General features: G+C 40.9%; 1 protein-coding gene across 1 annotated transcript in view; it reads right to left on the reverse strand.

Moving 5' to 3' along the window:
• Positions 1-24,920, reverse strand: part of macrod2 (mono-ADP ribosylhydrolase 2) — a 1,231,520-nt gene that overhangs the window by 154,235 nt on the left and 1,052,365 nt on the right. The window contains exon 9 of the mRNA XM_061910570.1: positions 7,798-7,876. Coding sequence (XP_061766554.1) covers positions 7,798-7,876 — 79 coding nt within the window. The remainder of the gene's footprint in view (positions 1-7,797; positions 7,877-24,920) is intronic.

Below are 24,920 nucleotides of genomic sequence, written 5' to 3' on the forward strand. Positions count from 1 at the left end.
AAGTTATAAGAAGCAAAGTAAAAAAAAAAGAAATAATTTATTTAAACAAGTGAAGACCAAGTCTTTAAAATATTTTCTTGGATTTTCAAATTCTATTTGAGTTTTGTCTCTCTTAGAATTAAAAATGTCAAGCAAACCAAGACCAGCTTGCAAGTAAATAAATAAAATTTGAAAAATAGAGGCAGCTCACTGGTAAGTGCTGCTATTTAAGCTATTTTTAGAACAGGCCAGCGGGCGACTCATCTGGTCCTTACGGGCTACCTGGTGCCCGCGGGCACCGCGTTGGTGATCCCTGCTGAACAGAATCTCCTCTCTGGTCAACAAAAACACCTTGAAGATTCTATCGGGAACTCTCATTCAACCCTTTTTTGATTACGCTTGTCTAAAAGTGACAAAAATCAAGGCTTTGAGTGACACAGGCTTAGTACGTTTACACGCACTACATTAGTCTGATTTTCTCAAATAATTCAGTTTTCTTCTAGTTTTACACCTCCATGTGAATGAAGTCCCAGTTTCCATGCTCTATCTCAGTGGTTATTTTTCACCAAGTACCACCCCAGACAAAATGTGGCTCCCCAACTAACACCATAATGACCCACAATAAAATACAGTAGCGCAGCAGGCCTAAGGACTCACTAAAAACCAAGCAGAGGTTTTATTTTTATTTTATACATCTCCCATCAACTAGCAAGTTCTTTAGCAAAGCTGAAGCGTGCCTGATCACTTCATCACAGTCCATGATCACCGAAATATAAACATGCAATACGTCATTGAAAGTGGGGTTATTGGCATTGTAACATAAGGAAAAGTCATTAATCAAAACATATGCATACAAAAAATTGTATTTATTTTTTCAGATACTCCTTATAATGCAGTTTTTCCATAGAATAAACTAACAACATTGTTGGGAACACAAAAAGCTGATGATGGAATAAACAGCGCCCATACCTGGCTCACAGTGCAAGATGCACCCTGTTTGTGTTTGCTAACAGCAAGTACTAGATTAAAAGGTTCAAAGTTTCTTACAAAATGTGATTTCTGGAATTATTGATGCTGCATCACATAAAGGGTGGCACTATCGTACAAATGCGTATTTTTCCAAAATTGCACTGCTCTAGTGACTGCTGGTTGCAAAAGCTCTGTGTTCTTGTGTATTCTCCTTCTTTGTTCTTTAGGTTTCCCTCTTGTTTTCATCCATTTTTTGCATTTTGATTCATGCACTTTTAGGGTAGAATTTTTGTGACTTGTGCGGTGCTTTTTATGAACTTTGGGATGTGCCTGGGGGAAGTCTTTGAGCCGTCGCCATGTTTGCACCGGAGACCAGCTGTTATTTCTCTGCCAGACCGGAGTCCGTGTGGAGATACCAGAGAAGATGCAGAGGAAGTGACGAAATGCGGAGCGAGGAATGGACGAGCTGAATGCACATGTAATGGACAGTTTGGTTCGCCCTATAGGCTGATTCACGCTCATCCGCGCGGACCTGACATTGGCTGGTGGATTGTGGGCAGCCTAGGACAGAGTTGGCTCTTTTGGTTGCTTTGTTGGGTCTGTTCCTGTCTCTGGCCAAGCGACCCACCACCCCAGCAGACTTTGGTATGGACCACTGCAGAAGTCAACGCGGTGTAGAGTATATTGGTGTCGAAATTGTGTTTTTGTTTTGTTGTTTGTCTATGCAGGGTGCAATCATGTATTATTCATTGGTAATTGTTGAGTTTTTGTTTTGTTTTACTCAGTAGCCGTAAGCAGAAATGGTGCTGCTGTCTGTGGTCTGTTAATGTATTTTATGTCCTTTGTGTTCTTTGATGTTTCCCTCTTGTTCTCGTGTGTTTTTCCATGTTTTTGTGGGCTTTTTGTATCTGCATTCCAAACACATAATTTCCCTGTTTCGGTATGATCGGGATCTGTCACTATTATACGTCCGGCAAAGCTGTCAATTACTGTTGTTGAGCAATTACGAGAAATGACAGTTGCAATATTTTACCCACATCCTAATCTTTGTCTTTCCTCATTAATTATTGCAAAGTGACTTCAATGAGTCAAAGTACATCCAAAATAGCCAAAAATGGATGGTTGTGATCCATTGTTACACACTCACCATTTGGGTCGGTTGTGATTAACACAGGAATTCTCAAACCTCTAATAATATAATATAATATAATATAATATAATATAATATAATATAATATAATATAATATAATATAATATGATATAATATAATATAATATAATATAATATAATATGATATAATACAACATAATATAATATAATATATTATAATATATTATAAAATAATATAATATAATATAATATATCAGTATATATTACATACTTTATATATAATATGTACATTTTTTCATAAATGGTATATTTTATATTGCTACTATGGTACATTTTTAGTCTACTTTATACCTGCATTATCCTTTCCATCCTTTGTAACTGAGTTACTGTGTGGAACAATGTCCCTTTTGGATCAACAAAGTTTGTCTAAGTCTAAGTCTAACTCTGATGTGTGTACAACTAGTGGTACGCCTTAAAATCACTTGATAAAAGTACAGTGTTTTATTTTTGTAATTTTAAACACAGTGTTACTGTTTCAAACTGTGTGTAATGTTACAGTGGCCAAAACATATTTGAAATATACTTGTTATATAAAACATATGCCTTGTGTTTAATGAATACTTATAATACTACTACGCTACTGCATTTAATGTTGATCATTGTGGTGGTACTTGGAGAGACCTCTGTATTTTCTTAGGTGGTATTTGGTATTAAACGTTTGGCAACCACTGGTTTACCATATTAGTATTAGAATGTTGATTCCTGCTTACACTTGTATGACAGTTAAAAACAAAAGTGTCCAAACATTTTCCAGCTAGAGCCAAATACGAAAAAATTAAAGAGTGCGGGAGCCACTTTGATATATTATAAAGTAGGGTTGTACAGTATACCAGTATTAGTATAGTACCGGGATACTAATGAATTATATTTGGTACTATACCGCCTCTAAAGAGTAACGGTCCCCCACCCGTCAGCATGTTGTGTTATGCTGACGAGCATGTTCGGCAGTGCACAATCACAAAGTACTTACAAGCAGAGACCGTGTGTAGATTAAAGGTTCTTAACCTGGGTTCGATCGAACCCTAGGGGTTCGGCAGAGTCTCTGCAATGGAGGTAAAGACACATCCGTCTTATCGTGTAAATAAAAACTTCTCCCTATCAGCGTAATATGGATACCCCCAAACAACGTTCCCTCTAATTTTCCATCTGATTTGCAGGTATGTGATTGATTGATTGAAACTTTTACTAGCAGATTGCAAAGAAAAAGAATACATTATATGAAACAGTACAGTTTACACAGTACAGTATATATTCCGTACAATTGACCACTAAATGGTAACACCCGAATAAGTTTTTCAACTTGTTTAAGTCGGGGTCCATGTTAATCAATTCATGGTAATGTGTGTAAGGTGTGTAATTTGTTGTGAGTTCATGCACTGTGTTGGTTTTGTTCTTTGAACAAGGTGATGTTCATGCACCGGTAAAAAAACATATGATTTTTTTTTATTGAGTTTGAAAAAAAAAAAACTTTTATTTTTCACTTAAGAAGGGTTCGGGGAATGCACAAGTAGAGGTACCGAACCGGTGGGGTTCGGTACCTCCAACAAGGGTTAAGAACCAATGGTGTAGACAGAAAAGGGAGAATGCTAGCTAGCTGGCTGCTAATGTCTATCTACTTTTTAATGATTAATCCTTGTCTCCATGGCGCCATATATTGTACATTCATTTAAAAATTCAATCCGTACACATGCTTCACTACACACCGGAATCATAACATTGGATGTGTTATAAAATACATATGTTTACCAAAATCAGGCCAAAATTCCACTATACCCAATAATTAACCTTCAAGAAGATCATCTTAACTTTGAACACTCTACACCCAAGTGAATGAACTTCATACTTAGTCAACAGCCATACATGTCACACTAAGGGTGGCCGTATGAACAACGCCGACACTGTCATAAACATGTGCCATACAGTGAAACCACACTAAACAACAATGACAAACACATTTTGGGAGAACATTTGCACCGCAACACAACATAAACACTACAGAACAAATTCCCAGAATTCCCTGCAGCACCAACTCTATCGGGATGCTACAATATAAACAAATGCCATTGGTGGATGTACACCTAACATCCACTGTAATGATATCAAATACAGGAGCGTATCGAGTCGATACTACCATGATTATATTGATATTTTTTAGCATCACAAAATCTTCTTTCATTTTTTGTTTTTTTATATTATGTTTGTAAACTCAGGAAATATGTCCCTGGACACATGAGGACTTTGAATATGACCAATGTATGAACGACTTGGTATCGGATTGATACCCAAATGTGTGGTATCATCCAAAACTAATATAAAGTATCAAACAACATATATCTTATGTTGCAAGAAGAATAAGTGATTAATACATTTTAACAGGAGGGTAGATAGAAGATGTTAAAACAGAAAGTAAGCAGATATTAACAAGAAATTAACAAGTAGATTAATAATTCCTTTTTTACCACTTATCCTTAGTGATTTTGAAAAAATAATAGGATGAAAAATGACACAATAATATACTGCATATGTCAGCAGCTAAACTAGGAGTGTTTGTTTGTTTACTTACTAATAAAATAAAAGTTTGTTCACTATTTTATTTAAGGACGAACTTGCAATAACTTGCAATCGTGTTTAATGTACCATAAGATTTTTTGTTAAAATGAAGCCAATAATGACAATTTTTTTTGGTCCCCTTTATTTAGAAAAGTAGCAAAAACCACCAAAATACATTTTGGTACAGGTACCAAAATATTGGTGTCAGGACAACACTATTATAAAGTATATTAAGTGTATTTAGAGTAATATCTACTCCAATTCTCTATTAATATTAATAGTCAGCCAACTAAAACCATTTTGAGGGCATTAACACATTGAACATATATCTTATGTTGCAAGAAACTTGTAAAAAGGGGTCACCAACACGGTGCCCACGGGCACCAGGTAGCTCGTAAGGAGCAGATGAGTCGCCCGCTGGCCTGTTCTAAAAATAGCTCAAATAGCAGCACTTACCAGTGAGCTACCTCTATTTTTTAAATTATATTTATTTACTAGCAAGCTGGTCTCGCTTTGCTCGACATTTTTAATTCTTAGAGAGATAAAACTCAAATAGAATTTGCTTTACATGCCCCTAAAGCTGACCAACACGCCGGACTGTAGTCAGTTGGAAGCGTGTCTTAATGAAATTAAACAATAGATGTCCGCTAACTTTTTGCAACTTAATGCCAAAAAAACGGAAATGCTGATTATCGGTCCTGCTAGACACCGACCTCTATTTAATAATACAACTTTAACATTTGACAACCAAATAATAAAACAAGGTGACTCTGTAAAAAATCTGGGTATTATCTTCGACCCAACTCTCTCCTTTGAGTCACACATTAAAAGCGTTACTAAAACGGCCTTCTTTCATCTCCGTAATATCGCTAAAATTCGCTCCATTTTGTCCACTAAAGACGCCGAGATCATTATCCATGCGTTTGTTACGTCTCGTCTCGATTACTGTAACGTATTATTTTCGGGTCTCCCCATGTCTAGCATTAAAAGATTACAGTTGGTACAAAATGCGGCTGCTAGACTTTTGACAAGAACAAGAAAGTTTGATCATATTACGCCTGTACTGGCTCACCTGCACTGGCTTCCTGTGCACTTAAGATGTGACTTTAAGGTTTTACTACTTACGTATAAAATACTACACGGTCTAGCTCCAGCCTATCTTGCCGATTGTATTGTACCGTATGTCCCGGCAAGAAATCTGCGTTCAAAAGACTCCGGCTTATTAGTGATTCCTAGAGCTCAAAAAAAGTCTGCGGGCTATAGAGCGTTTTCCGTTCGGGCTCCAGTACTCTGGAATGCCCTCCCGGTAACAGTTCGAGATGCTACCTCAGTAGAAGCATTTAAGTCTCATCTTAAAACTCATCTGTATACTCTAGCCTTTAAATAGACCTCCTTTTTAGACCAGTTGATCTGCCGCTTCTTTTCTTTCTCCTATGTCCCCCCCTCCCTTGTGGAGGGGGTCCGGTCCGATGACCATGGATGAAGTACTGACTGTCCAGAGTCAAGACCCAGGATGGACCGCTCGTCGGGACCCAGGATGGACCGCTCGCCTGTATCGGTTGGGGACATCTCTACGCTGCTGATCCGCTTGAGATGGTTTCCTGTGGACGGGACTCTCACTGCTGTCTTGGAGCCACTATGGATTGAACTTTCACAGTATCATGTTAGACCCGCTCGACATCCATTGCTTTCGGTCCCCTAGAGGGGGGGGGTTGCCCACATCTGAGGTCCTCTCCAAGGTTTCTCATAGTCAGCATTGTCACTGGCGTCCCACTGGATGTGAATTCTCCCTGCCCACTGGGTGTGAGTTTTCCTTGCCCTTTTGTGGGTTCTTCCGAGGATGTTGTAGTCGTAATGATTTGTGCAGTCCTTTGAGACATTTGTGATTTGGGGCTATATAAATAAACATTGATTGATGATGATTGATTGATTGAAAATCCAAGAAAATATTTAAAAAACTTGGTCTTCACTTGTTTAAATAAATTCATTTATTTTTTAATTTGCTTCTTATAACTTTCAGAAAGACAATTTTAGAGAAAAAATACAAGCTTAAAAATGATGTTAGGATTTTTAAACACATATACCTTTTTACCTTTTAAATGAATTCCTCTTCTTTCCTGACAATTTACACCAATGTTCAAGTAATTTTTATTTTTTATTGTAAAGAATAATAAATGCATTTTAATTTAATTCTTCATTTTAGTTTCTGTTTTATCGACAAAGAATATTTGTGAAATATTTCTTCAAACTTATTATGATTAAAATTCAAAAAAATATTCTGGCAAATCTATAAAATCTGTAGAATCATATTTAAATCTTATTTCAAAGTGTTTGTAATTTCTTTTAAAATTTTACTTCTGGAAACTCTAGAAGAAATAATGATTTGTCTTTGTTGTATAGAAATATAGCTTGGTCCAATTTGTTATATATTCTAACAAAGTGCAGATTGGATTTTAACCTATTTAAAACATGTCAGCAAAAATATATCTTTATTGTGAGAAATCATTAAGATGATCAGTGTTTCCAAAAAGATAAATATCATTAATTATTAATAATAACAGAGTTAAAGGTAAATTGAGCAAATTGGCTATTTCTGGCAATTTATTTAAGTGTGTATCAAACTGGTAGCCCTTCGCATTAATCAGTACCCAAGAAGTAGCTCTTGGTTTCCAAAAGGTTGGTGACCCCTGCTTGTAAACATCAACTCATCAAAGGACACACGGAAAATCACCAAGACCGTGTAAGGAAAGACACATAGGTCGTCTGTCGTTTTTTATATTTAGGTCTCATTTTTGAGTGAATTTGGGCCGGTTCTGTTTTTTTCTTTTGTTTGTGGAATACTCTGGTCCGAAAGGTGTTCATGTTGTGTCCCGGGGAAAAAAAAAAAGGAATAGCTGTCACCTAAAACATTGCTTGTACAGTTATATAGTGATTTATGTTGGTGACAGTTTTAACTCTGGAACCGATTATTCTAAAGGGAAAATCGTTTTGAAATAAAAAAAAACAATTGGAAGGCAGAACAGACTGTGTTGGATTTCAAAGGTCCCGCTGTATTATTCAGCAGTTTATATGTAAAAGTAGTGTGAGTATGATCTATGCAAAAGACACAAGTGGCAGTTAAAACCTACCTTGAAAAACAAACGACATCTTCTTCTTGTAGATGGTAAAGTCCGTTTCAAGGAAGACACAGAAAATGACTCGTGTGATCTGCACAGAAAGAACAGGGAGTAGAAAACTATTAATTGTAAACTTGGTGTGTTAAGTAACAGAGTAACCAACCGGAACATTTCGGTTATTAAAACTTTGTGCATTAGCAAGAAACAATCAGCTTTGTTCAGGAGTCTGATTAGGTACCGGCCCTGTTGAGACCGCCTGAATTATCCGCTGGAGAGCGCTTTCCGCAAGTGCTAGAGCACATAACCAGAATTAGCATTAGTGAATGGGTGCACGTTAGAGCAGAGCAATATCCTTCAAGACAAAAAAAAAAGAATGAGAAGTTCTCAATGCTTTCACTGAGCATGCAATTTACAAAATTAAAAAGGCAAATACATTGCTTTACCTCACTTCAGGGGGTAATAAAGCCATAATTACATCGATTTAAAAAAGTACAGTAGCCTGAACAATTTCACTAAAAAGAAAGTTCAACCAGTGGCTGTTTTAATTTTTGTATTTTAAAAATGTACAACTGCGTTATGAATGGTCAAATAAAACAAGATTGCATGGGCACAAAGATAAGAAAACAATAGAGTCGTACAGTCAGCGTACTAAAACGCGGACTGCCAATAGTCCCACATTATCAGCAGACATTGATCTGGAGAGGGGAAAAATGATGTTCAGTCGGGAGGAAGAAAGGAGAATTAATCCCCAAACAAAATCCACAAGGCAAATATAGTTGTTAAAGGCCTACTGAAACCCACTACTACCCACCACGCTGTCTGATAGTTTATATATCAATGATGAAATATTAACATTGCAACACATGCCAATACGTCTTTTTTAGTTTACTAAATTACAATTTTAAATTTCCCGGGAGTTTTGTCTTGAAAACTTCGTGTAATGATGACGTATACGCAAGACGTCACAGGGTTTTAGGAAGTGTGAGCGCTACGCACACACTCAGCTAAGAGTCGTCTGCTTTAACGGCATAATTATACAGTATTTTGGACATCTGTGTTGCTGAATCTTTTGCAATTTGTTCATTTAATAATGGAGAAGTCACAGTAGAAAAATGGAGGTGGGAAGCTTTAGCCTTTAGCCACACAAACACACGGTGATTCCTTGTTTAAAATTCCCAAAGCTGAAACTTTACTATGGATCACAGCGCGGTCAAGCAGACATGGATCAAGACCAAATGTCAACCAGCAGGTTTCGGTGAGAAAATTGTGGTTAAAAAGTCGCCATCAGGTAATATTAAACTCACTGAAACACTAGCAACACAATAGAAAGATAAGGGATTTCCCAGAATGATCCTAGTAAATGTGTTTAAAAACATCGGAATACGTCCCAATGCTATGCGTTTTTTTTTTGTTTTTTTTTTCTAGTCCGTCGCTATCAATATACTCAAACACGAATCTTTCATCCTCGCTCAAATTAATGGGGAAATTGTCGTTTTCTCGGTCCGAATAACTGTTTTTGTAGGAGGCCTCCATTAAAATCAATGGGAATATCTGAGGAGCCCCCACACTTGCGACGTCATCGTCTGCGACTTCCGGTAAAAGAGGCTTTTTCCAGAAGTACCAAAGGTGGCGAACTTTATCGCCGATTTTCTCTACTAAATCCTTTCAGCAAAAATATGGCAATATCGCGAAATGATCAAGTATGACACATAGAATGGACCTGCTATTCCCGTTTAAATAAGAACATCTCATTTCAGTAGGCCTTTAATGGAGAAAACTAAACCTAAATCAGCAGCATAGTGAAGTGACATCAGGATTGTTGTTTTCTGGGTTTCAGTCCCAGAGATGCATCTCCAACCTTGAAAGCTGATACACTATATTGCCAAAAGAATTTGGCCACCCATCCAAATGATCAGAATCAGGTGTCCTAATCACTTTGCCCGGCCACAGATGTATAAAATCAAACACTTAGGCATGGAGACTGTTTCTACAAACATTTGTGAAACAATGGGCCGCTCTCAGGAGCTCGGTGATTTTTAGAGCAGTGGAGACAAGTTCTCTGGAGGGATGAATCACGCTTTTCCATCTGGCAGTCTGATGGACCAGTCTGGGTTTGGAAGTTGCCAGGAGAACGCTACATTTCGGACTGCATTGTGTCGAGTGTGAAATTCGGTGGATGAGGAGTTATGGTGTGGGGTTGTTTCTCAGGAGTTGGGCTTAGCCCCTTACTTCCAGTGAAAGGAACTTTTAATGCTCCAGGATACCTAAACATTTGGACAATTCCATGCTCCCAGGTCTATAAAGACATGGATGTCAGAGTCTGGTATGGATGAACTCGACTGGCCTGCAAAGAGTCCTGACCTGAATCCGATAGAACACCTTTGGGATGAATTAGAACAAAGACTGAGAACCAGGCCTTCTCGACCAACATCAGTGTGGAACCTCACCAATGTGCTTTTGGAAGAATGGTGGAAAATTCCTATAAACACATTCTGCAACCTTGTGGACAGCCTTCCCAGAAGATTTGAAGCAGTAATAGCTGCAAAAGGTGGACCCGCATTATATTGAACCAGATGGGTTAGGAATGGGATGGCACTTCAAGTTCATATGTGAGGAACAGTTAGGAGTGGGACCCTTCCTCTTCCAACATGACTGTGCACCAGTGCACAAAGCAAGGTCTATAAAGACATGGATGTCAGAGTCTGGTATAAATGAACTTGACTGGCCTGCACAGAGTCCTGACCTGAATCTGATAGAACACCTTTGGGATGAATTAGAACGGAGACTGAGAGCCAGGCCTTCTCGACCAACATCAGTGTGTGACCTCACCAATGTGCTTTTGGAAGAATGGTCGAAAATTCTGATAAACACACTCCACAACCTTGTGGACAGCCTTCACAGAAGAGTTGAAGCTGTAATAGCTGCAAAAGGTGGACCCGCATCATATTGAACCCCATGGGTTAGGAATGGGATGGCACTTCAAGTTCATATGTGAGTCAAGGCAGGTGGCCAAATACTTTTAGGCAATATAGCATATTTACCAGACTGAAGAATAGCCATGCGAGCATAGCATAACAGCTACCTTTATTGCTATCGAGTAGGGGGGAACAAAGCTTTCCAGGAACCTGCCAACACTAGGAAGGGATTCAAAGAGACCTCCTTCTGGTTTTCATACAAACAGATCCATAAATAGTTTATGAGCAGGGTTTTGTAGTAAATGTTACGGGTCACTTCAGGATAGGGACATTTTATTGTCTTTGATGCCAAAGGGGGGCTTGTTCATAAAATTTTGACTCACTCTCAAGTATCTAACAGCAGAAAAAGCTTGCAAAGTTGTGTACTCACTGACAAACAACGTGTGAAAAGTGATTACATGCCATCATAACGCATGTGAAAATGTACTACGCCGCCAAACAGAAGCTCCCCGAGAAATTCCATTAGTCTTTTATAGGCCTCGGTTCTCAAAGGGATCGCCCGCTATGAAACATGAATGCAGACCTTATGGGACATAAACACGAATACATGCTGCTGCGTTACGAGAGCATGCTTATTGCGTGTAACAAGATGTTGGGTCCGTTACTTAACATCCTTCCTCTGGTTCACTTCAGTCTAGATGGGCCCGGTGGCACAAAAGGGGGAAATAAACTTGGGCAGGACAAAACACACCAGAGGGGACAATGTGTTGCATTATAAATGACATAACTGCAAAATTTAACCGTATACAAATGGGAGCTTGTGTGAGCCGTGAAGCTCCAGGGAATGCATTGTTTGAACCAACATTTTGGGTGAAATATAATTTTAAAGTGTTGCAACGTTTTTGAGTTCTAATTTGTAATTCTTATTTGACAATTAGGGATGTTAGACAAAAAAATGTCTCAGCGTTTTCACAATAAAAGATCATTTAGAATGTACCAATTTTGCACTAGAACCTTGATTTACAAAGCCCTCATTAAACAAACATTCCAGTTTACAAACCAAAGGCTGAATGCAATATGCTTCGTTGGATGGATCTTGTCTCAGTGTACAAACTTCTCATCCAGCCATTTTGTGCCCGGCAGCACATCCATTATGGGCGGGCTGATCACCCTTCGTGCTCATTCAGGCTATGTCTGCATTAAGCTGGATAACCCCTTAAACAAATATTTTTTTAGCGTAAGCCTTGTTTCAGCCACACTAAATCAGCGTTTAAGGTTCATCTCCTCGGACAATTTTTTTACACGGGTTAGTGCGCCGTGTATTTCTTGAATCTCCGGCTCTTAGCTTTTTATGGACTCGTTGATCATTTACAAACTGAGTTCAGAGAGGAAGTGAAGTCAGAAAGACCGCGCACAACACAGGAAGTGACGCCAGAAAGAACGCGCACAACACAGGAAGTGATGCCAGAAAGAACGCGCCAGAGCCAGCTTCATAAAAACCGGAGCAAACCACTGGAAAGATGGAGGCGAGTCATCCAGGCATGCCCGTGTTTCTCCTTCCGTCTGTACAAAAGTTTGTGGAAATCACACATGAATACTTTAAGAGTGTCAAAGTTTGTAGTTGACGAACCCCAAGATGCAGAAACGGAGGCAGGCATTGAACAAGAAAACATGATTTAAAAAAAATACTAAGACAAAAACAAACAAAGGGTTCAGACAAGAAGCGTGCACGTGGGCGGATAACAAACTAAGGGTCTTTAGCATGGAAGCTAGCAAGAAACAAAAAGGGGCCTAGCGTGGAAGCTAGCGGGAAGCAAACAGGAAAACAGAAGTCGTTACTTGTAGAGTGAAAACAAAACGGAAGCAGGGAACAAAAGGCAGTAAGCTACAAACAAACAAATATAGCTTACCGCTACGCTGCAATAAAACGACACGACAGGATAGCAACGACACAAGCGACATGTGGCAACGACAATAATCCAGCAACTGACTCAAGACAAAGCAGGTACAAATAAGCGCAGGCTGATTGACAATAGGTGTGGCCAGGTGCCAATCAGCCAAGGTCAGCTGTGATTCCAATTACCAAAAATCTCCGTCCCTTCCTCCCGTGGATGTGATAAAAAAAGGTAGCGTGTGCTTTGTATTACCTGGCCGTCGAGGGGAGACTAACTACTGAAAACATTGAATGCTTTTAGACTGGGTAAAGCAGACTATATCAGTTATTGTCCGCCATGTATGTCGCAGACTCAACGTCTAGGTCCAGAGTACATAAAGTCACCAAAAACAAATGGACAATGAAGGTGAAGGCAAAAGAGGGTGGAGTGTCCTGGCCAGATATCTAGATCGCTAGATTGATTGATGTAAAATGTTCTTTGTCACATTGTTTACTTTCATGTGTCCATTAAAGATCTGATTCATTTATGATGGCTCAGGTGTGATTCACTACAATAAGGCCCCACAGCACTCTGGATTCCAGTTAATTGAAATACCACAACCCTGGATATTGTTCAGATAAGTTAAATTTAATTTAAGAACTTGCACACAAAGTAACACTGGAGGTGACTATGACGTGCACCGGTTGACAAAGAGGGGGAGGGGTCTTAAACGACCATTGTGTGTGTGTGGACAAGGCTAAAGTGAAATTTACTCTGGATAACCTTAGTGTAGAAGGGGCCTTAGTTGACAGAGCAGTGCTATTGTTAGCTCCTGTGCCACTTGCTACCTTATGTGTTTTTAAGTTTTGCCAGCCTGATATGAGTCCAAAAAAAGGCATGGACAAGTTGTGTGTGATTTGAAACATTCAGGAAGCATCAAAAGCGTTGTCGACACAGCCTTGCGCTCCATTACTCTTTCTTTCGCTGCACACCAAGAGGATTAGTCAACAAGGTGAGGTAGATTAGATTTTTTAATTTATTTTTTATTGCTAATCATTGTAGGGACTTGGTTGTTAAAATCAAGGAGTTTTGTTATTTCAAACTGTGAGTACACCACAGGGCTAGTGACAGTGTCTGTGTGCGTGTCAGCAGGGTGGCTGAAAATGAGGACAGTTTAGCTAATTAGTGTTGTTTTGACTTTGTTACTCAATAGAAAGTGGATCCACCACCCCCCTATATCTGTTTGATTTATAGTACTCTATAGTGCTTTATATTCTGTAAAATGTACAAACTCTGACTAAAATATGGACTTTTGTTGGTGATGTTTTTACATTGCTTTTTTATGTTTGGGTCTATATACAATTTTTTATTTTTTTACAAACCCTGTTTAAGAAGCAATTAGGTTCATAAATCAAGATTTTTACTTACAATGTCCTGCATAATGTTCGATGATGAGATTATTTGTATTTTCATATTTTCCGATATAATTGTAACAAATTGGAGTTCAACATTCCGTCATGGCCCAGGCGCACGTCAGTACGCATTCACGTGACAGTCCGGATGCAGCAAGCAGCTGCAATCACTCATCTGCAATCAACGCACCTGTTGCTGATGAGAAGCCCTGCCTTCATAAGCCAGCACAACCTGCTATCCAGGGCCAGAACGTAGTTCCATGTCCCTATATAGCAAGCCGATATTCTACTCGCTATATGCATACTCTCACTCTGCGTCTCTCCCCCTCCGTTTCCCCCTTGTCGGCTTCCAGCAGTCTACCTCCGTTCTCCGTGTCACGTCTCCCTGTGTTCCCCTCTGGTTCTCTGGCTACACCTTTTTGGATCTTGACATCCCGCCTGGGCATGGACTTTGACGCCTCTCACGACTTCCTGCCGGTTCTCTGGACCGCCGAGCCTGTCTTGACCCATTTTGGACTTCCGCCTCTCGCTCAATACTCCCGGTAACACTCGCAGTTAATTCGTACACATAGTGCACACCGTGTACTTTTGGATTGGTCACACTCCATTGCTTTGTTTTTGAATATAATTTTTTCTTATATATATATATATATAAACATAGAGTTAACTACGTCCCCTGTGCCATCTTCTTCCCCTGTAAAAACGATAACACATTCCTCACTAAAAAGTATACAAGAGGTTCCATTGGCAGCATAAATAATTATATTAAAGTATGGTAATGAACAAAAGGTACAAGATCCCAATCAGCTTTCATATTTACTAATATAGAGCTATTTATAATTAAGAGTTATGGTTGGATCATTTTATATAACTGCATTGGCTTAGTGATACTAAAAAAGAAGCTGCTAATTAGGGTCAGAGTGAGCATAATTTAAATTAGCGATGACATTAAAAAACCCTACTAACTACTGTACTTTAGATTTAAGATTTGGAAGATGGGGGTCAATATACCATACATAAAGTTTGGTTAGGTAGGCGTGTTGATCCGCGCAACCATCAAGGTTAAAAAAAAAGTTAATGGAAGACTAATTAGAAAGCTGGGCTCCCTGCATGCCACCCTGCCCTACCATTACTCATCCCTGATTGGAGAGTCGTTGCCAAGGGGTGAGCGCAACAAGATTGGATCCCATGGCTGCTGAGGGCAAACATGGTCATCGTGAAAAAAAACAAAAATGAGTAGTAGTAATATTTCATACATCAAGATGACAGTCTGGAATTCATGACACTTGGGTTATATGAGCATCACCTCAAGTGCCACAAACAATATTTAGTTTTGCACCAGAAACTGCATACATTGTCAGTTTGAAGATGCCAGAGATATTACTGTTATCAATGAGTTGCGGGGTTAAAATACAGCTACCATCCATCCATCCATCCATTTTCTACCGCTTATTCCCTTTTGGGGTCGCGGGGGGCGCTGGCGCCTATTTCAGCTACAATCGGGCAGAAGGCAGGGTACACCCTGGACAAGTCGCCACCTCATCGCAGGGCCAACACAGATAGACAGACAACATTCACACTCACATTCACACACTAGGGCCAATTTAGTGTTGCCAATCAACCTATCCCCAGGTGCATGTCTTTGGAAGTGGATTTGAACCCAGGACTGCAGGAACTTCGTATTGTGAGGCAGACGCACTAACCGCTCTTCCACCGTGAAGCCCAATACAGCTACCAGTTGTTTAATAAACTCCAATAAGCAGAGGAAGCCAGAATTAATGTACACGACTATTGCAGTAATTTCTCAGGCAAGTTATATATATAATATATATATATATAATATATATATATATATATATATATATATATATATGATCACTTGCCTACATATAAATGATAAATGATAAGTGGGTCGTACTTGTATAGCGCTTTTCTACCCTCAAGGTACACAAAGCGCTTTGACACTACTTCCACATTTACCCATTCACACACATATTCACACACTGATGGAGGGAGCTGTCATGCAAGGCGCTAACCAGCACCCATCAGGAGCAAGGGTGAAATGTCTGGCTCAGGACACAACGGACGTGACGAGGTTTTATTGACATTTGAGACTATATACTTATTATTTTATCCTCGGATATTTCATGTGCTCTTTTATTGGGTATATCTTCTTGGGGTTTCTATTTTTATTTATATTACGTTATTTTACATTTTATTTATTGCTATTACTATGACTACAAGTCTCTCAATGTTATGTTATTATTCATTTATTAATGTATTAGATTTATTTTTTACATTTATTTTAAAATTTATATCATACATTTTGTTTAGATGGCGTTTCCTCAATCTTAAGTGCAATACAATGTTTGGTTATTAGTATTGTGTGTTGTCTTCTCTTCTTTCTTCCTTTTTTTGGTGTAAAACACGTTGGTTGACTGTGTATGAAAATTGCTATATAAATAAACTTTGATTGATCTTAATCAATTTTTGTATATACTTTTTGTGAATGTGTTACCTAGTGAATTGTAAAATCACAGTTTGTTCAGTATATATAGACCATTGTGTATATTGTGTCTACGGATGTTCTCATTCATTGTACACAAAGTTGGATTGTTCAGTTTGTCTGAAAAGACGTTTAACATTGTATTTGAGCAGGTTTCACCTATTCATTCTCATAGATTTAGATTAAATTGGTTGGATCCAGTTTTTGAACAACACTTGACAAATCCAAGTCTATGTGCATGAACTGATGAAGCTTGCTCCGATGAGTGTCAAAATGTCTACTAAGACCGTCTGAATGCCCTGAGATGGTTATTGTTGTATATTCTTATTTTCCAGGACTACGGTCAAAAGTAAGCTCTGTAAAAGTAAAAATCTGTTGACTCTGACATCCTGGATTTGTCACAAGCCAGTCAAAGGGCAAATAAAGACATAAAAAAACAATTCACATTGATATCTATAACAATTAAATTAATAGAGTTAATCTAACATGCATATTTTTGGAATATGGGAAATATCTAGAGTACCTGGAGAAAACCCAGGCCCGCATGGGGAAAATCAAACCCAAATCTCCTGACTGTGCAGCTAACATGCTAACCATTAAGCCACCATGTGGCAGTCTGTCGTGTCATTGAGGTTATACTGTATATGTATCACTTTTTGCCAAGGAGGGTCTCTGAACACAAGCAAGCAGACTTTGTGCTAAAAATGCACAAAATATTGTATGAAAAAACCCAACAGTGATTAAAACATTTGCATGAAAACTGATAATATCTCGATGCGTACTAAAAGTAATTACTGAATGTGTTTTATTAACTTATTATATACTGTTTTTGCGTCCAGAAGAAGTCACTAAGTAAGACACTCTTTACAACTTTTGTTGTCAATCTTGTGCTAACAACAGGTTCAATTCCGACACAAATTATTTTTCATGCACACACGTCTTTTTCTCTCACACACAACATTTCTCATTCCCTGTCAATAATTATTCACGCACAGTATATTAACGAACATTTGTGAACTCTGAACAAGACCATACAGATTAACACCAGAATGACGTTCACTAATAATATTTATTGAACTTTTTTTATTTATGTGATAGCTCTCTCTTGTCCCATATGTGCCAAACGGCTGAATAGTTTTGCAAATAATAATAGCGTTCTCTGCTGCGACTCGTTCAGATGGTATTTTCCTCTAGTTTATAAGTAAAGTAAACTGATGATTCTCAATGATTAGTTCCAGTGTAGCCAAATATGTCGATGTTGTGGTTGTCGTCTATCTTCACTCTTAGCAAAAAGAAAATACAGTATCGAGTCAACGACAGCTGCTGTTGCTCCTTCTGGAGAAACTGCCCCTTGCGTGTTTTGGAAGAGAATTACAAGTCTGATCCCACTTCCACGGAACAACTATAAATCCAAACAAGACGGCGTCAGATGTGACGCAAGCTATGTGTTGCAAGAGTATACACCAGGCTTTAGTCAGCAGGAGGGGTTCATTTTTATCTAAGAACTATGCCTCTCAAATTGACTTGTCTTCAGGGTGAGCCAAAAAATGGCTTGAACGCAGGTCTGTAAAACATTTTCACCAAAGAACCACCATTTCTGGTCAAGGAGACCACAAGGAAGTGTTTTAAATATAGAAAACCAAATCATTGTATGACCCCTTTAACAAACCTAGCTGAATAGATGTGACCATTGACCAATATGTCTTTCTCAAGCTGCTATATTTTTTCCACACCCTTAGGCAGGCCTAGCTCACACTTTGAAAACTGGTCTACGTGGTTAAAGTCAACTCAAAACAAATGTATCTCAATTGTGTAGGTAATTGACGCCCACGTAAGGAGGACATTACGAACCATTTTCTCACTTTGAATGTTGTTCTTTTGAGAGAATATTATATCGCAAGCTTGTTTTGACGTACAGTATGTCACTCAGTGATGCATAATTGTGGTTTTGAGTTCATCTGGCTGTCAACAGATGAGTTGTTACCACCCGTGCCCATAATCAAAGTGGGGGCAGCATCAGGCAGAAACAGTCTAAGACAAGGGTCACCAACCTTTTTGAAACCAAGAGCTACTTCTTGGGTACTGATTAATGCGAAGGGCTACCGGTTTGATACACACTTAAATAAATTGCCAGAAATAGCCAATTTGCTCAATTTACCTTTAATAAATATATATATATATATATATATATATAAAAATGTGTATTTCTGTCTGTCATTCCGTCGTACATTTTTTTTCCTTTTACGGAAGTTTTTTTTGTAGAGAATAAATCCATCCATTTTCTACCGCTTATTCCCTTTCGGGGTTGCGGGGGGCGCTGGCGCCTATCTCAGCTACAATCGGGTGGAAGGCGGGGTACACCCTGGACAATACGCCACATCATCGCAGGGCCTAGAGAATAAATGATAAAAAAAAAACACTTTATCGAACGGTTTAAATGAGAAAACACGAAGAAAAAAATTTAAATTAAATTTAGAAGCATAGTTTATCTTCAGTTTCGACTCTTTAAAATTCAAAATTCAACCGAAAAAAAATCAATCAATCAATCAATCAATGTTTACCTAAATAGCCCTAAATCACTAGTGTCTCAAAGGGCTGCACAAACCACAACACAAACCACTACCACATCCTCGGTAGGCTCACATAAGGGCAAGGAAAACTCACACCCAGTGGGATGTCGGTGACAATGATGACTATGAGAACCTTGGAGAGGACGAAAGCAATGGATGTCCAGCGGGTCTAACATGATACTGTGAAAGTTAAATCCATATTGGATCCAACACAGTCGCGAGAGTCCAGTCCAAAAATGAAGAGAACATCTAGCTAATTCGAATCTTTTTGAAAAAAATTAAAAAATAATTTATAAAACATCATTAGTAATTTTTCCTGATAAAGATTAATTTTAGAATTTTGATGACATGTTTTAAATAGGTTAAAATCCACTTTGAAATACAATTTAAATTTGATTCTACGGATTTTGTAGATTTGCCAGAATATTTTTTTTGACTTTTAATCATAATAAGTTTGAAGAAATATTTCACAAATATTCTTCGTCGAAAAAACAGAAGCTAAAATGAAGATTTAAATTAAAATGTATTTATTATAATTTACAATAAAAAAATAATTAATTACTAGAACATTGATTTAAAATGTCAGGAAAGAAGAGGAAGGAATTTAAAAGGTAAAACGGTATATGTGTTTAAAAATCCTAAAATCAGTTTTAAGGTTGTATTTTTTTTCTAAAACTGTCTTTCTGAAAGTTATAAGAAGCAAAGTAAAAAAATAAATGAATCTATTTAAACAAGTGAAGACTAAGTCTTTAAAATATTTTTTGGGATTTTCAAATTCTATTTGAGTTTTGTCCCTCTTAGAATTAAAAATGTCGAGCAGAGCGAGACCATCTTGCTAGTAAATAAATACAATTTAAAAAATAGAGGCAGCTCACTGGTAAGTGCTGCAATTTGAGCTATTTTTAGAACAGGCCAGCGGGCTACTCATCTGGTCCTTACGGGCTACCTGGTGCCCGCGGGCACCGCGTGGGTGACCCCTGGTCTAAGACATGCAAGCACAATTTACGCATTTTTCCGCCTCTTGTGTTCCTAGCTTGAATCTTTCACAAACAAGAAGAGGCACTGAAAGTTGCCCTTGCATGCTTACCGCAGCTGTTGCTCGAACCCATTAGAGAGCTGTAACCACTTCCCTGTCAAAACAGCATCAGCCAAAGCAGACTCTAAAACAGCAGATATACATTATTGATGTTTGTTGAAATAATACTTTCTTTTTGTTCAAGGTTGTAGCGAGCAGACATCATGCACCGAATGAAAGTGCAACCTTTGTCAGTCACCAAATTATCAAAGCCATCCATCCATCATCTTCCGCTTATCCGAGGTCGGGTCGCGGGGGCAACAGCCTAAGCAGGGAAACCCAGACTTCCCTCTCCCCAGCCACTTCGTCTAGCTCTTCCCGGGGGATCCCGAGGCGTTCCCAGGCCAGCCGGGAGACATAGTCTTCCCAACGTGTCCTGGGTCTTCCCCGTGGCCTCCTACCGGTTGGACGTGCCCTAAACACCTCCCTAGGGAGGCGTTCGGGTGGCATCCTGACCAGATGCCCGAACCACCTCATCTGGCTCCTCTCGATGTGGAGGAGCAGCGGCTTTACTTTGAGTTCTTCCCGGATGGCAGAGCTTCTCACCCTATCTCTAAGGGAGAGCCCCGCCACACGGCGGAGGAAACTCATTTCGGCCGCTTGTACCCGTGATCTTATCCTTTCGGTCATGACCCAAAGCTCATGACCATAGGTGAGGATGGGAACGTAGATCGACCGGTAAATTGAGAGCTTTGCCTTCCGGCTCAGCTCCTTCTTCACCACAACAGATCGATACAACGTCCGCATTACTGAAGACGCCGCACCGATCTCACGTTCCACTCTTCCCTCACTTGTGAACAAGACTCCTAGGTACTTGAACTCCTCCACTTGGGGCAGGGTCTCCTCCCCAACCCGGAGATGGCACTCCACCCTTTTCCGGGCGAGAACCATGGACTCGGACTTGGAGGTGATGATTCTCATTCCGGTCGCTTCACACTCGGCTGCGAACCGATCCAGTTAGAGCTGAAGATCCCGGTCAGATGAAGCCATCAGGACTACATCATCTGCAAAAAGCAGAGACCTAATCCTGCGGTTACCAAACCGGAACCCCTCAACGCCTTGACTGCGCCTAGAAATTCTGTCCATAAAAGTTATGAACAGAATCTGTGACAAAGGACAGCCTTGGCGGAGTCCAACCCTCACTGGAAATGTGTTCGACTTACTGCCGGCAATGCGGACCAAGCTCTGGCACTGATCGTACAGGGAACGGACCGCCACAATAAGACAGTCCGATACCCCATACTCTCTGAGCACTCCCCACAGGACTTCCCGAGGGACACGGTCGAATGCCTTCTCCAAGTCCACAAAGCACATGTAGACTGGTTGGGCAAACTCCCATGCGCCCTCAAGAACCCTGCCGAGAGTATAGAGCTGGTCCACAGTTCCACGACCAGGACGAAAACCACACTGTTCCTCCTGAATCCGAGGTTCGACTATCCGACGTAGCCTCCTCTCCAGTACACCTGAATAAACCTTACCGGGAAGGCTGAGGAGTGTGATCCCACGATAGTTGGAACACACCCTCCGGTCCCCCTTCTTAAAGAGAGGAACCACCACCCCGGTCTGCCAATCCAGAGGTACCGCCCCCGATGTCCACGCGATGCTGCAAAGTCTTGTCAACCAAGACAGCCCCACAGCATCCAGAGCCTTAAGGAATTCCGGGCGGATCTCGTCCACCCCTGGGGCCTTGCCACCGAGGAGCTTTTTAACTACCTCAGCGACCTCAGCCCCAGAAATAGGAGAGTCCACCACAGATTCCCCAGGCACTGCTTCCTCATAGGAAGACGTGTTGGTGGGATTGAGGAGGTCTTCGAAGTATTCCTTCCACCTATCCACAACATCCGCAGTCGAGGTCAGCAGAACACCATCCGCACCATACACGGTGTTGATAGTGCACTGCTTCCCCTTCCTGAGGCGGCGGACGGTGGTCCAGAATCGCTTCGAAGCCGTCCGGAAGTCGTTTTCCATGGCTTCCCCGAACTCTTCCCATGTCCGAGTTTTTGCCTCCGTGACCGCTGAAGCTGCACACCGCTTGGCCTGTCGGTACCTGTCCACTGCCTCCGGAGTCCTATGAGCCAAAAGGACCCGATAGGACTCCTTCTTCAGCTTGACGGCATCCCTCACCGCTGGTGTCCACCAAGGGGTTTTAGGATTGCCGCCCCGACAGGCACCAACTACCTTGCGGCCACAGCTCCGATCTGCCGCCTCGACAATAGAGGTGCGGAACATGGTCCACTCGGACTCAATGTCCAGCACCTCCCTCGTGACATGTTCAAAGTTCTTCCGGAGGTGGGAATTGAAACTTTGTCTGACAGGAGACTCTGCCAGACGTTCCCAGCAGACCCTCACAATGCGTTTGGGCCTCCCAGGTCTGTCCGGCATCCTCCCCCACCATCGCAGCCAACTCACCACCAGGTGGTGATCGGTAGAAAGCTCCGCCCCTCTCTTCACCCGAGTGTCCATAACATGAGGCCGCAAATCCGATGACACAACTACAAAGTCGATCATGGAACTGCAGCCTAGGGGGTCCTGGTGCCAAGTGCACATATGGACACCCTTATGTTTGAACATGGTGTTTGTTATGGACAAACTGTGACGAGCACAAAAGTCCAATAACAAAACACCACTCGGGTTCAGATCCGGGCGGCCATTCTTCCCAATCACGCCTCTCCAGGTTTCACTGTCGTTGCCAACGTGAGCGTTGAAGTCTCCCAGTAGGACAAGGGAATCACCCGGGGGAGCACTTTCCAGTACTCCCTCGAGCGTTCCCAAAAAGGGTGGGTACTCTGAACTGCTGTTTGGTGCATAAGCACAAACAACAGTCAGGACCCGTCCCCCCACCCGAAGGCGGAGGGAGGCTACCCTTTCGTCCACCGGGTTGAACTCCAACGTACAGGCTTTGAGCCGGGGGGAAACAAGAATTGCCACCCCAGCCCGTTGCCTCTCACTGCCGGCAACGCCAGAGTGGAAGAGGGTCCAATCCCTCTCGAGAGAAGTGGTTCCAGAGCCCTTGCTGTGCGTCGAAGTGAGTCCGACTATATCCAGCCGGAATTTCTCGACTTCGCGCACTAGCTCAGAATCTTTCCCCCCCAGTGACGTGACGTTCCACGTCCCAAGAGCTAGCTTCTGTAGCCGAGGATCGGACCGCCAAGTGCCCTGCCTTCGGCTGTCGCCCAGCTCACAATGCACCCGACCTCTATGGCCCCTGTTATGGGTGGTGAGCCCGTTGGAGGGGTGACCCACGTTGCCTCTTCAGGCTGTGCCCGGCCGGGCCCCATGGGAACAGGCCCGGCCACCAGGCGCTCGCCATCGTGCCCCACCTCCGGGCCTGGCTCCAGAGGGGGGCCCCGGTGACCCGCGTCCGGGCGAGGGAAATCTGGGTCCATGATGTTTCTTCTTCATAAAGGTCTTCGAGCTGCTCTTTGTCTGATCCCTCACCTAGAACCTGTTTGCCTTGGGAGACCCTACCAGGGGGCTTTATGCCCCCGGACAACATAGCTCCTAGGATCATTGGGACACGCAAACTCCTCTACCACGATAAGGTTGCAGCTCAGAGAAGAGATTATTTTATCAAAGCCACTTAACATAAACATTGCTTATATTGAATGCACTCGCTCAAATACACCCACAACCAATTAGATTCACCAGCACAATCTAATGAGATTCAATGTAATTATGCCCTCACAAAGATAACTACAATGACAACAATTAGACTGCAAACCAGAGCATGTCTTGAGTTGTTCCAGGAGATTCTATAGGGGGCGTAATGCAAAGTCAAAACGACCTGAACATAGTAGGCCACTGAATCACTTAGTACTAATGCAAACGCTCAACACCGACAATGAAGTTGAAGCGGAATATTTTTTTTTCTAAAAAGGTGTCTTAAATGTCAAACTCGGTTCAAATTTGAAGTTCAATTAATCATCAGTCTTGAAGTCACGCCAGAAAATCTTAAAATACTTTAAATCAGTAAGTCAATGATTAAGAATACCATAGCGCTTTCTCCTTGTATGATATTTAAGAACGTTAGAATGTGACTTAAAGGCCTACTGAAACCCACTACTTCCGGCCAGTCTGATAGTTTATACATCAATGATGAAATATTAACATTGCAACACATGCCGATACGGCCGCTTTAGTTAACTAAATTGCAATTTTAAATTTCCCGCGAGTTTCCTGTTGAAAACGTCGCAAAATGATGACGCGTGCGCGTGACATCACGGACTATCCGGAAATATTAGCTCAGCACCAGTTACGGCTAAAAGTCGTCTCTTTTCATCGCATAATTACACAGTAATTTGGACATATGTGTTGCTGAATCTTTTGCAATTTGTTCAATGAATAATGGAGACTATAAAGAACAATGCTGTTGGTGGAAAGCGGTGTATTGCAGCTTTCTTTAGCACCGAGACACAGCCGGTTTTTCTTTGTTTTTAACACAGAGCGGTCAAGCAAAAATGTTTCTCTACGTCAACCAGCATGTGTTTGAATGGGAAAATTGTGATATATATCTTACCGGAGACATCATTGGATTATTCGTCCTCCTGCAGTAGCTGTTTAAAAGGCAGCTGGGAGCTTGGCTCCTCGGTTTCTCTCTTAGACACTGCGTGTTCACCGCAGCCATCCGACCTCAAGGTATGTCTTTACAATCCCACTAAAACACTATTAAAACAATAAGCAGATAAGGGATCTTCCAGAATTATCCTAGTAAAAGTGTCTAATTACATCTGAAACGCTCACACTGCCGCCGCCCGGAGCCGTCACTTTTTATTTTATTTTATTT

Source organism: Nerophis ophidion, linkage group LG09 (assembly GCF_033978795.1).
Source record: "Nerophis ophidion isolate RoL-2023_Sa linkage group LG09, RoL_Noph_v1.0, whole genome shotgun sequence".
In the NCBI taxonomy this organism is placed as follows: Eukaryota; Metazoa; Chordata; class Actinopteri; order Syngnathiformes; family Syngnathidae; genus Nerophis; species Nerophis ophidion.